Here is a 14,453-nt window from a genome sequence, read left to right as displayed (position 1 = left end):
CACTCCAAACTCCACTATAGCCAAGACCAAAGAGCTGTCAAAGGACACCAGAAACAAAATTGTAGACCTGCACCAGGCTGGGAAGACTGAATCTGCAATAGGCAAGCAGCTTGGTGTGAAGAAATCAACATAGAAAATGGAAGACATACAAGACCACTGATAATCTCCCTCAATCTGGGGCTCCACACAAGATCTCACCCCGTGGGGTCAAAATGATCACAAGAACGGTGAGCAAAAATCCCAGAACCACACGGGGGGACCTAGTGAATGACCTACAGAGAGCTGGGACCAAAGTAACAAAGGCTACCATCAGTAACACACTACGCCGCCAGGGACTCAAATCGTGCAGTGCCAGACGTGTCCCCCTGCTTAAGCCAGTACATGTCCAGGCCCGTCTGAAGTTTGCTAGAGAGCATTTGGATGATCCAGAAGAGGATTGGGAGAATGTCATATGGTCAGATGAAACCAAAATAGAACTTTTTTTGGTAAAAACTCAACTTGTCGTGTTTGGAGGAGAAAGAATGCTGAGTTGCATCCAAAGAACACCATACCTACTGTGAAGCATGGGGGTGGAAACATCATGCTTTGAGGCTGTTTTTCTGCAAAGAGACCAGGACGACTGATCCGTGTAAAGGAAAGAATGAATGGGGCCATGTATCGTGAGATTTTGAGTGAAAACCTCCTTCCATCAGCAAGGGCATTGAAGATGAAACGTGGCTGGGTCTTTCAGCATGACCATGATCCCAAACACACCGCCCGGGCAACGAAGGAGTGGCTTCGTAAGAAGCATTTCAAGGTCCTGGAGTGGCCTAGCCAGTCTCCAGATCTCAACCCCATAGAAAATCTTTGGAGGGAGTTGAAAGTCCGTGTTGCCCAGCGACAGCCCCAAAACATCACTGCTCTAGAGGAGATCTGCATGGAGGAATGGGCCAAAATACCAGCAACAGTGTGTCTTGTGAAGACTTACAGAAAACGTTTGACCTCTGTCATTGCCAACAAAGGGTATATAACAAAGTATTGAGATGAACTTTTGTTATTGACCAAATACTTTATTTTCCACCATAATTTGCAAATAAATTCTTTAAAAATCAGACAATGTAATTTTCTGGGTTTTTTTTTTCTCATTTTGTCTCTCATAGTTGAGGTATACCTATGATGAAAATTACAGGCCTCTCTCATCTTTTTAAGTGGGAGAACTTGCACAATTGGTGACTGACTGACTAAATACTTTTTTACCCCACTGTATAGTACCAGTCAAAAGTTTAGACACCCCTACTCATTCATAGATTTTTCTGTATTTTGACTATTTTCTACATTGTAAAACAATACTGAAGACATCAAAACTAGGAAATAGCATATGGAACTAGAGTTGACAATTCCCCAGGGGAAATTGTGAGAGTGATGCAGTGCGCATAGCCACGCCTCTAGGTGAAAGCATGCCAGAGCAGCGGATGTCTGAAAATGTGTGTAGTTTTTCCAAAAAATCCCATTTTTCCTAGGTATAGCGCCCCCTAGCGGCCAATTTGCTCCATTTTTTTTGTGGGCCTTTCTGGTGGGGTGCGGCATACTGCCACCAAGTTTCATTAAGATACGCCAAAGGGCGGCCGAGATATGAGCGCACCTCCTGTTGCGCGTCCGTGAAGGCAGTTTTGATTGGCTGCCATGGCCAAACGCCTATGAAATTCTAAACACCGGTTGAGGCTCTTGTGCAGCCTAGTCCAAAGTTGGCATGTACCAAGTTTGGGAGAAATTGGTCAAAAATTGAGGGAGGAGAAGCATTTTAATTGTTTTTCACAAAATTCAAAATAGCGCAAAAACTTTCCGAGGTTGAACATTTTGTTAGAGGGTGTGCTGGATTCGTCTTGGCCCAAGGATTCCAGCGATACTAAGTTTTTGAAAATCGGACCAACGGTTCAAAAGTTACAAGCAGAAATGTACCTGCGACTTTGAGCTGCTGGTGGCGCTAGAGAGTTTAGGGTGGTGACTTGAAACTTGCTGAGAAGAACCTTGAGGCAGCCAAGAATCAGTGTGCAAAATTTCACAACTTTTCACCAGACGGTTCTGGGGCCGGCAAAGTTTATCAAATAATTCCATAGAAATGAATGGGAAATTTTGGACGATTTTTTCGCGACTATGTCGCGAAAAAATCGTATTCTCATGAACAAAGTAATAGCATAGCGAGTCCGATCGAGCTGCACGTTTTGATATATTGCTTGTCTGTGTGCGATGTACGGTTATTATTACAAATCGAAATTGCGTAGGAATAAGTTTCAGAAGAAGAAGAAGAGACACATAGAAGAACAATAGTGATGCCGTGCTTTGCACGGCATCACTAATTACAGTGGTGCTTGAAAGTTTGTGAACCCTTTAGAATTTTCTATATTTCTGCATAAATATGGCCTAAAACATCATCAGATTTTCACACAAGTCCTAAAAGTAGATAAAGAGAACCCAGTTAAACAAATGAGACGAAAATATTACACTTGGTCATTTTATTTATTGAGGAAAATGATCCAATATTGCATATCTGTGAGTGGCAAAAGTATGTGAACCTTTGCTTTCAGTATCTGGTGTGACCCCCTTGTACAGCAATAACTGCAACTAAATGTTTCCAGTAACTGTTGATCAGTCCTGCACACTGGCTTGGAGGAATTTTAGCCCATTCCTCTGTACAGAACAGCTTCAACTCTGGGATGTTGGTGGGTTTCCTCACATGAACTGCTCGCTTCAGGTCCTTGCACAACATTTCCATTGGATTAAGGTCAGGACTTTGACTTGGCCATTCCAAAACATTAACTTTATTCTTCTTTAACCATTCTTTGGTAGAATGACTTGTGTGCTTAGGATTGTTGTCTTGCTGCATGACCCACCTTCTCTTGAGATTTAGTTCATGGACAGATGTTCTGACATTTTCCTTTAGAATTCGCTGGTATAATTCGGAATTCATTGTTCCATCAATGATGGCAAGCCGTCCTGGCCAAGATGCAGCAAAACAGGCCCAAACCATGATACTACCACCACTATGTTTCACAGATGGGATAAGGTTCTTATGCTGAATGCAGTGTTTTTCCTTTCTCCAAACACAATCCTTCTCATTTAAACCAAAAAGTTCTATTTTGGTCTCATCTGTCCACAAAACATTTTTCCAATGGCCTGGCTTGTCTGTGTGATCTTTAGCAAACTCCTGACAATCAGCAATGTTCTTTTTGGAGGGCAGTGGCTTTCTCCTTGCAACCCTGCCATGCACACCATTGTTGTTCAGTGTTCTCCTGATGGTGGACTCATGAACATTAGCCAATGTGAGAGAGGCCTTCAGTTGCTTAGAAGTTACCCTGGGGTCCTTTGTGACCTCGCTGACTATCACATGCTTTGCTCTTGGAGTGATCTTTGTTGATCGACCACTCCTAGGGAGGGTAACAATGGTCTTGAATTTCCTTCATTCGTACACAATCTGTCTGACTGTGGATTGGTGGAGTCCAAACTCTTTTGAGATGGTTTTGTAACCTTTTCCAGCCTGATGAGCATCAGCAACGCTTTTTCTGAGGTCCTCAGAAATCTCTTTTGTTTGTGCCATGATTCACTTCCACAAACATGTGTTGTGAAGATCAGACTTTGATAGATCCCTGTTCTTTAAATAAAACAGGGTGCCCACTCACACCTGATTGTCATCCCATTGATTGAAAACAACTGACTCTAATTTCACTTTCAAATTAACTACTAAAGGCCAATTTATGCTGATAACCCAGTCCTCGCAGATGGCGTCGCAGACGGTGTCTGCGTAGCCCCCCCACCTTCGCAGATGCTCTGCGCGCACCTCCCAAAAATTGTGACCACCGCAGAAGCCTCGCAGACAGCGCCGCAGACAAGAGGGCTCTGATTGGTCCACTTTACATCCGCTGTACACGCACTTCCGGTTCCCTACTTTCCCGGTTTGGTTTGTTTTCACGACCGGCATTTTTAAAAACACGAGCGAAGATGGAGCAGCACGAAGAGCGGTTGATTGAGGAAGTACGTACATCTATACGACTCCAGTTCTAGTCATTATAAGTAACCGGAGGATAAACACTCCACTAACCACACCCACCAACTACTCCTAGCGACTTCGCGCCCCCTTGCGTTGTGCCGGTGAATAACATCGCGCACGCCTATTACTCCCCGCTCAACGATAAATTACAACTGTCTGCGAAAAGCTGTCTGCGAAAGCCTTGTCACAAGAGCATGCAGAGGCCTTAATCCTAGAGGTTCACATACTTTTGCCACTCACAGATATGCAATATTGGATAATTTTCCTCAATAAATAAATGACCAAGTATAATATTTTTGTCTCATTTGTTTAACTGGGTTCTCTTTATCTACTTTTAGGACGTGTGTGAAATCTGATGACGTTTTAGGTCATATTTATGCAGAAATATAGAAAATTCTAAAGGGTTCACAAACTTTCACGCACCACTGTATGTAGCAAGCAAAAGGTGTTAAACAAATCGTGTTTCATTTTTTTAGATTATTCCAAGTAGTCCCCATTTACGTTGATGATGCTTTACACACTATTGGCATTATCTTAACCAGCTTCATGAGGTAGTCACCTGGAATGCTTTTCAATTAACAGGTGTGTTAATTTAATTAGTGCAGTTTCTTGCCTGCTTAATGCATTTGAGATCAAACAGTAAATAATAAAAATACAGTAAATAGCCTTATTCCACAACTGTAGTAATCCAGATTGTGTCAAGAACCGAACAACTAAGTAAACTGAAATGACCATCATTATTTTAAGACATGAATTTTTTTTTTAAATTTTTAAATTAATACAAATAAAAGCATTGAATTAGAAGGTGTGTCTGAATTTTTGCCTAGCACTGTAATGTTTTGGCAATTTCTTTTGTATCCCTCTCCTGGGTGGTACTATTTTGACATTGAGATCCCGTACATGCTTTGTAAGCTTTTTTCAAACCACGGCTTCAGCAATTGGATGAAAGCATCAAGATGCCAGTAAAATCCTATAGAATCGGCTGATCTTTATTTGAGATTAATAAGGATCACTTCATTAAAATACCAGCCACTGGGGTTGTACAAGCCAGTGCATATTTGGTGCTGGTCCCAAGCCTGGATAGATTGGAGATTGCTGTGTCAGGAAAGGCATACGGTGTTTAAAAAAAAAAAAAAAAAAATCTTCATTGATGATGGGTTCATTGATGACAAGTGTGAATGTCCTTGTCATTCATTCTCATTGCCCCGTTATAAAAGGGAAGACACATTTGTGTAACCAGGTTGTACTTTTTTTTTCCCTTTATTCATTTTTCCATAAAACATTTCTTTTAGTTTTTCACCTATATTTTTGTTCTTTCCTACATTAACATTAAAGGTGGAAAAAGATTTGAATTTATCTAGGTTTCATTTTTTGCATCATAACCTTCCATTTTAACAGGGTTGTATAGAATTTTTTGTTTACTTTAAGTGTAAAGGTTGCATTAAAAAAAATTCAAGTTCTAGATGTAAATGCTGCAAAAATATTCTTGTTCAAATTGCACCTGGTGTCATTTATAAAAGATTTTGCCATTGATTGGGAAGCTTACACTTCACAAGCAGCAATCATGGTGAAGGCGAAGGACCTTAAGTTTTCAGGGACAACATTATTAAACAACCCTCAAATGGAAAAAGCTACAATCCAATTGTCAGTACAATTGGTTCAGTAATCTATAGGTTAGATGTTCATGGAACCATGGACAGGTGCGCCATGTAAGGTTACACAACATGCTTTCAAACTAAAGATAAAGATGAGTGAGAAGACAGCAGTCACTTGAAAAAGAGTTGCAGGATGATCTGAAACAGGAACCGGAGTTACACAGAGAACAATACGCAGTGAACTGCGCCACAATCATCTCTGTTCCTACACCCCATGTGGAACTCGTCTGCTAATAAAGAAGTACAGAACAAAAGATGAAACAAAAATAGTAAATCAGCTCATCATGTTCGGAAAAGAAGGGTTTCACATATGAGCCTGAGAATGGTCCACAGGGAAGTATTGGTACAGTATGTGTATAAATTTAAAGTGTATATATGCACTGGAAGTTCATTAAATAACAAACACAAGTGTCTGAATACTTATTTCTTCTCACTGTAAATTTGCCCATTATTCAGTTGACCGAATGTAAAGGGATGATAAAGATCCAAATCTAAGCATACGGTCTTATATTTCTAAATTACATGTTGACATTAATGCACACCTCGTATCTTACCTTATTTGTACAGATACGCCAAAAATGAAATCAGTGAATAAGGAAGCTGTTGGTAGAATTTAAGTGTTTGTTCTGTGTTCAATCTGCTACTTTGATGAATAAAGGGCTGATGTGAGGTTTTTCTGTTCACGCTGTTGTGAAAACAAAAACAAATGCATGTATAAGGAACAGGATCATATTTGAGTCAAATCTTCCTGCAGCGTGAATGTAGCTTTTCAGTCCAAAGAGTGAAAATGTGAGCCTTGATTTGTACATGACACCGGTCGTATTGTGACTTGCTAAATTTGAGAACAGTGCAAGCTACAGAACAGGGTGTAGGTCCAGTATTGCATGGAAAGTAGTATTTAACATACCCGGAGCCTGGAGTAGCCAGGTGTGTATTTTTCTGCAGGACAAAGAAGTGTTGTGTTGCTGGTGAATATGACTTTTGACCTACGCAGTTTAGCCTGGAAGTCATGTGTTTGCTAAGATATGGAGGCCAGTGTGGTTACTGATTTATATCTAGTCAGCCAACTTGTGGCTCAGTAAAATGGGTTCCATTGCAACATGACATGGGCATGCTATTTCTGTGTTGGAAGGGCAGAGCTTTTTACCACAAGGCCAGAGAGTTTCAGAAGGAGAACCTAGGTGGTATTTTTGTCCATAGACAAAAACAGCAATTTTTCATTGTCAGTATTATTTAACAATTATTCGCCAAAGGCGAGGTGAATATCTGTGAATAATAACTGAGGCGAAGTCAAGGTTATTATTCACCAATATTCATTGAGTCTGAGGTAGATAACTGTTTTAATATAAATACACAGGTGATGATTTTAAAAAAATCGTATTTAAAAAAAAAATAATTTTTCAAACTTAAAAAGCGGCATGCAAATGTACGCGGGCTTGTCAGTTATCTGTGCCGACTCGCATAATGTACTTTTTGTTTTGAAATGGATAAATCACAGTTCCACCTTAGCTTTGAATAGTTTTAGACCAAACTTCGTAGCATCTTTAGTGCTTTTTAAGAACAGCATTTTCTTTCATAATGTGTAATTCTTCCTCACTTACCGTGACAAACCAATTGGCCATCGTTTTGCCGAATTGCTCGAGGTGATTATCGAAAAACAGTCCAAATTTCTTGACCAATCTGCATGCGCGATTTCCTATAATCACCTGCGTATTTGTACTAAATTACAATATCGCCCAGCCACGTGTCTATCCATGCTGGTTTGGAAGTACATCCATGTTGACAAAGCCATGTCTTTTACATGCACAGACAAGAGGTATATTTGCTAACATGTTGTTAATAGATGTACATGTGAGTCCTTCCTTTATTGTAATAACTTGTATAATGTGAGTGGCAAGTATTTGTCTCTGTTGTATGCACTTAACCTATAATGGTTGTTTTTTTTTTTTTAAATAAATAAAGAGTAGGCAAGTTCGCTAAGCACGAACCCTTATCCTAGGCAATGAAATTCTATGATTACATTATAGAGTTCTTGGATCTCATACCAATTACAGTAAAATGCAGTGTCATTGCTGGTTGCCTGGGAAAATTAGACTTGTCATGTTTTGGTAAGCCGCATGTTCTGACAAAGTTGATGATGGTATGTGGGGAAAGCACGTTTCAGGCTGATATCTGCCAGTGCAGAGATATTGAAATGTCATTGTTGCTTAAGATGTTAGTAAGTATCTTGAAGCTCACTCTTTTCTCTATTTTGGGTTTTGGAGTGGTTTGTCCAGTCCTCCATCCAGCTTATCACCACTAAAGGTCAACCTAAACAAATTTGTGTTCTTGCTTACATTGTGCAAAGAAGACCTGTAGGAGTGGTTATCCAGAGGGACATACAACATACCCAAAGCAGTTGGGGTTTAGGTACCTTGCTCAAGGGCGCTTCAGCCATTCCTGCTGGTCCAGGAAATCGAACTGGTGACCTTTTGGTCCCAAAGCTGCTTCTTTAACTCGCAGTGCACCACAGTAAGCACTAGCAGACTTAATCCTGTCACTTTTTGTATAGATATCTAGTAGGACTTCCTCGGAGGAGCTGCTTGTGCTCCCTTCGTTGCAGGTTACATAATAATCATTGTTTTTCACTCTGTGGTGGAGCGCTCCCTGAAACGAGTGGAGCACAGGAGGAAACATCCATCAACATTAGAACACAATAACAAAGAACTGCAGGAGCAGACCTAGGCCTCTGGAGACACCCAGGCAACCTATCATCATGGCATAAAAATACTGCATCTCTCCCTCCTTTGCCTTATTTTGCATGATCACTGACTGTAGTTGGGCAGAGTCCAGAGAGACACAAAGATGTGGAACCCCTAAATTGCCATGACTTTCTTAGCATTTTACATATTGCACATATATATCCTCAGTGTTGTTGGCAATTCCCAAGCCATTTTATACAGTGGCTTCAGAAAGTACACTCATCTCATCTCATTATCTCTAGCCGCTTTATCCTTCTACAGGGTCGCAGGCAAGCTGGAGCCTATCCCAGCTGACTACGGGCGAAAGGCGGGGTACACCCTGGACAAGTCGCCAGGTCATCACAGGGCTGACACATAGACACAGACAACCATTCACACTCACATTCACACCTACGGTCAATTTAGAGTCACCAGTTAACCTAACCTGCATGTCTTTGGACTGTGGGGGAAACCGGAGCACCCGGAGGAAACCCACGCGGACACGGGGAGAACATGCAAACTCCACACAGAAAGGCCCTCGCCGGCCCCGGGGCTCGAACCCAGGACCTTCTTGCTGTGAGGCGACAGCGCTAACCACTACACCACCGTGCCGCCCAGAAAGTACACTATATAGCCAAAAGTTTGTGGACACCTGATGTTCACCCCATAGGTGTTTTTTGAACATCCCTTATTTTTTGCCCCCTTTGCTGTTATGATAACCTCCACTCTACCGGGAAGGCTTTCCATTAGACTTGGAGAATGACTGGGGATTTGTGTTCATTCAGCCATTACTGAGTTCTGATGTTGGTCGAGGAGGCCTGGGGTACAGTCAGCTTTCCAATTCATTCCAAAGCTTTTCACCAGGCCTCTGTGCAGGGCCTCGCTTTGTGCACAGGCGCATTGTCATGCTGCATTTGGGCCTCTTGGTTGCAGTGAAGGGAACGTGTAATGCTATTGCATACAGAGATGTTCTGTACAGTTGTCTGCTTCCAACTTTGTGGCAAAAGTTTGGGGGGGAAAACCGACATATATGGTTGTGATTGTCATGTGTCCACATACTTTTGGCCAGTGTGTCTACAGTCCCCTTTACTTTTTCCACACTATTTTATTTGATTAAATGAAATTTCTGGCTATTAATCTACACACAATATTCCATTATGACCAAGCAAACATGTTTTTAGAGATATCGACAAATGTATTAAAGAAACAAAAACTGAAATCTCTCTCATTTAGATACTTGTTCAGACCCTTTATTCAGAACTTCAGGTTACTTCCAGCTTTGAGTCTTCTGGGATTGAGCAGTTTCTCCTATTCTTCCTTTATGGATTATAGTGTGTAGATTAATGGCCAAAACTGTAATCCATTTTAAATTAAATATATATAACAGTAAAGTATGCAAAATCTGAAGGAGTCTGAATACTTTGCATAGCCATTGTAGACTGTGAATTAAACTAGAATGTTTTGTTATTCCACAAATGAAAAAATTTTCCATTGTTAAATAACTAAGGCCTACTCTCTGTTATAGCCATGTAACGGCACCACCCACAAATGTTGTCTCAACATTAACAGGCTAGTTAATGTGCCAAGTGGGTGGTAACCACAGCTTTATTAACACTCGTGTTGTGGTTTGTTCACATGTTGATTAAACCTTGTTCACTCCGTTAGATGACATCAGCTGTGACTACCAGAGATGCTGGAAAGATGAAGAGATGTTGCCAGCTCTTTTATGTTTAGTGTGGAATTGCTAAAAGGAGATCTGCATAATGTGACTCATGCAACCTTGTAATACTTGGAATATACTTTGAATGGGGTGCTAGGCCATCACATTATAATTGTAGTGTGGGAGAGTGAGTGAGCGAATGATTATAATACATAATAATGAATAGTTAATATATTTACATAACTCAATAATATTACTTTCACAATGTTCTGCATGCACAATTTGGCACAGCTGTCAAAGTGTTTGATACAGTGATGCAAAAGTCATAGCTAGGCATGGGACAGAATTTTTGTTTTCTTGAATATCGTGACACATTTCATTTATGGCATTTAGCAGGCACTCTTATTCAGAGTGACATACAACATACCCAGAGCAGCCTGAGGAGCTATTGGGGGTTAGGTGCCTTGCTCAAGGGCACTGCAGCCATTCCTGCTGATCCAGGGAATCAAACCGGTGACCTTTTGGTCCCCAAGCTGCTTCTCTAACCATTAGACCATGGCTTCTTATCCTAACAAAATACTGACAAGGTGAATTTGCTTCTCTGAGGTTTCATATTGGTTTGAATATTAATTATGAGCTCCATCTCTTCTTACACATGAGGCAGCAGCCTGAGAGGTAATAGCATACAGGGCACGAAGTTTGTGTGTGGGCACCATGCATGCCTACTTAAAATGTATTATCTCATATGTCAGTATGAGGGTAAGTCAAAAAGTTCTAAGACAAATGAAAAAAATCTTTATTTATGAAAATAACAAAGCTATTTCTCTACATATTCTCCATTTAAGTCTAAACACTTCTGCAAGTGATGTTTCCATCGGAGAATTCCTTCTTTGTATTCCTTTTTTTTTAAAATTCTTTTGCATTCCTTTTGAAATTATAACATCTATCTTAGAACTTTTTGACTCACCATCGTATTATCTTGTAAAGCCTCTATTGGGGATATGTCTTGTTTCATGGCTTTAGCGTATCGTCTCATGGGCGGCACGGTGGTGTAGTGGTTAGCACGGTCGCCTCACAGCAAGAAGGTTCTGGGTTCGAACAGTCTAAAGACATGCGGTTAGGTTAATACGGGACGGCCTTGGGCTGAGGTGCCCTTGAGCGAGGCCCCTAACTCCCAACTGCTCCCCGAGCGCTGTTAGCATGGCTGCCCACTGCTCTGGGTATGTATGTGTGTGTGCATGTGTGTGTTCACTGCTTCAGATGGGTTAAATGCAGAGAGGAAATTTCACAAGTATGTGATGAATAAAAGTTGTGCTTTCTTTCTTTCTGTGCTTGTGCTAGTCACAACTTTTGATTCCTAACGATGCCATAGCCATCCATGAAAGGAATCAGTCAGGGCATAACTGCACAAAAGAACTGTGTTCACATACAAAACCATCCCATTTTGTAAGTTATAAGTGCCTTCTAGCAATCAATGGTATGATTAATTGCTGCTGTTAAAATAGTATTACGTAAATGAATGAGTTTCTAATAAAACGTTTTAAGACACACCAACATTGCTTGAGTTCCATGATTTTGGCTGATACATTTGTTAGTATATAAATGGCAGGTAATAATATAATAATTTGAAGGATTGGCTTCAAAGTGTAGGCTAGTGAAGGAGAGATGCCTAGTGAATAAACCTTGGTGGCCTTTTTCCTATCTGACTGCTTCATTCACTGGCTCTGGCTCTGACCCAACCTCTGTCATGTGGGAGGAAACCAGGAGAAAGCAAGAATGCTGCATTTGTTTAGAGTCAAACGCATGGTTATTTGTCTCTTGAGGTGTGGTTTGAGCTACACAGGAAAATGATGGCCAACAGCAGCATATGCCAAAGAGAAACACAACCCCCCGTCCGGCTTTCTCAGGATAAGAATTCAGCTCCAGGAAATGTGCGCACACCCTTGCCTCTTCAAGATATTGACCTTTGATGATCTGTAGTGCAGTGGTTGGCCTCATGTTGGTTAGATTTGCACATGTGTTTTGCTATACCATCCTTCCATGGATATTTTTAGCTTGCTGTGAATTGTGAGGTGTGCTAGATTTACAATTGTGTCCTGTTGCTTTATTCACTACGTGTCCTCTTCAGTGGGCAAAGCCCCAGCTTATGTTTATCACCATGTCTGTTGAGAACAATGCTCTTGAGATCTCTCTCCAACCAACATTGTAATCTAATGGTGTAAACAAGCATTTTTTTTCTACAGCTGGGCTTTGTTAAAAGAAAAAAAGCTAATTTCCTTTGCCCGGACATGTTGTTTCTTTTTCCGTGCTTGTAACTTGCCTAACTTCTCTTAAATTATTCAGGTCCTGTCAGGAAAGTGCGTTGCCCACACACGTTCTCAGAATTTGTTTTTATGGCACTTCTCCCATGGAGTATCATTTATATGAGACATCTGCTGGCAGGGTTCTTTATCTGTGATCATTTTGGATCTGTTTCCTTTGGACTGTGAGATTAATGAGGCTGTTACTGGCATTAAGACATGTGGGGCAGTTTCGTCCCCATGGTTTTCCATAGCCAACCAGCTCCAGTTAACCCTCTCGTTAAGTATTAACTCAACAAAGTAAACAACAGAGCAGATCAGAGTTGCTGGGCCCATATAAGAGCTCTGAGCACATAACAGTCAACCTTGTTACCCCTGCCACAGGCCTCCTTTCACTTCCTGCCACCTCATATCTTCAGCCTTCCAGGAAAAAATGAATAGGTTCTGGGGGGGAATACTTGCACAGGCAACTCAGACCTGGCAGAAACAGAGTGCGCACGTCCCTGGAAGACCACGATTCGTAATCAAAACCGACACATTCAGGGGATTTAAATCTGAGGATTATGTCTTAAAATGCTATTAGAATGTGATAACATAATTGTGTATAGGCATTATTAAAACAGGGACTGGCTATATCTTTATAAGAGAGTTGCACCCATATACATAATCTCTCCTTTGTTCTCTGTTTATACTTTTTTTTTTTTCCTCTTTCAGTGATGGTGATAGTTTTGCTGCATTATGCTTATGTGATCGAAAGATGCCAGAACTGCGTGTTAAACACAGCAAGCCTCTCCACTGGCTGGATTTGCTCTGCGGGACTCATCATGGTTGGCAACTTCCAGGTGAGAGCAGTGGGGTATGCACATATACAAAGCACATCCTTTATTCTTCTACAGTGCAGGAGATCTATAAATTGTAGCATTTGTGAATAAATTTTGTTTTCTGACCAGCAAAAAAAACCCCTTATTTAGTAGTGTTACTTTTGTCATGATAAATACCTTGTAATAAGTGGTTGCAACACTTCTGCTTTGTTTATAGATTCAGACAAAGTGCATTCATTAAAAAAGAGAACCATAATGCAATTTAAGCCGTGTTTCTATTAGGCTAAGAAAAGTAAGGCTGTAGTCCCTGAATGAATCATGTACAAACACTGGAGTCAGGTATGTTAAATAGGGCCTCCGATTTTCCGCAATCGTGGAAATTGGGGTCAGAAACGGAATTAGTGCTCAGAAACGGAATCTATGGAGCCCCTCTGGTGACATGGGTGAAAAAAAAAAAAATTCCGTGGCCACGAGTTAATAACGCGTGGGAACGAGATCCTATTCCGTGGCCATGACTTGTTTAATGCGTGGGAACGAGATGATTATTGGGTGGCCACGAATTAATAATGCATGGCCATGAGATGATTCAAGTTCCAGCCTGATGGGATGATGTCCAGTTTTTGAGCGGCCGTCAATTGTGCAATAAATACAGGATTTATCCTGTATGATGAAATCTATAACTTCCCCGAGGTCAGCATATTGTCTACGTTTGAGCCCGTGCTTTTTGAGCAGCTGAATTAAGTGTCTCTTGCTCAGAATTACTCCATGTCTAACTGCAAGTGATTTAAGGATATCATTATAATTAATTCCTAGATTAAAATAAAACGAAACCAGATCAAACTTGTCCATATTTGCGGCTGAAGCTATTGATGCCAGAAAGTCAACAGTCTCAGTGATGAAATGACTAACACTTCTTGTGGCCACGCATTATTAATTCGTGGCCACCTAATAATCATCTCGTTCCCACGCATTAAACAAGTCGTGGCCACGGAATAGGATCTCGTTCCCACGCGTTATTAACGCGTGGCCACGGAATATTTTCAAGCACAAAGGGACTCCTAATGCTGTTTTATAATGGTGATCTTGAAGGCAGATTTTGAACAGTCAGATTTCCATTAGTAGTTTGCACCAAGGCTTTTCAGTTTAACATTATATAGTAATAGCAACTGATTATTTTCATGATTTAATGGTTTATGTTCTTAAATAAGAAGTTATGTTCTGAAGAATGATTTTCTATATAAAGAGTTTGAAAACTTGTGCATTTATTAAATGA

At 40.8% G+C, this 14,453-nt stretch overlaps 1 protein-coding gene across 2 annotated transcripts in view; it reads left to right on the top strand.

The window, feature by feature from the left end:
* zgc:154058 (Transmembrane protein 150A-like) overlaps positions 1–14,453 on the top strand; it is a 58,628-nt gene that overhangs the window by 28,523 nt on the left and 15,652 nt on the right. For both annotated transcript variants that reach the window (XM_060925763.1, XM_060925762.1), the window contains one exon: positions 13,074–13,201. In XM_060925763.1, coding sequence (XP_060781746.1) covers positions 13,074–13,201 — 128 coding nt within the window. The remainder of the gene's footprint in view (positions 1–13,073; positions 13,202–14,453) is intronic.

The sequence above is a fragment of the Neoarius graeffei genome, chromosome 7 (assembly GCF_027579695.1).
Source record: "Neoarius graeffei isolate fNeoGra1 chromosome 7, fNeoGra1.pri, whole genome shotgun sequence".
Classification (NCBI taxonomy): Eukaryota; Metazoa; Chordata; class Actinopteri; order Siluriformes; family Ariidae; genus Neoarius; species Neoarius graeffei.
Note: the sequence above shows the minus strand (reverse complement) of the source record. Positions and strands in the feature narration are given on the sequence as shown.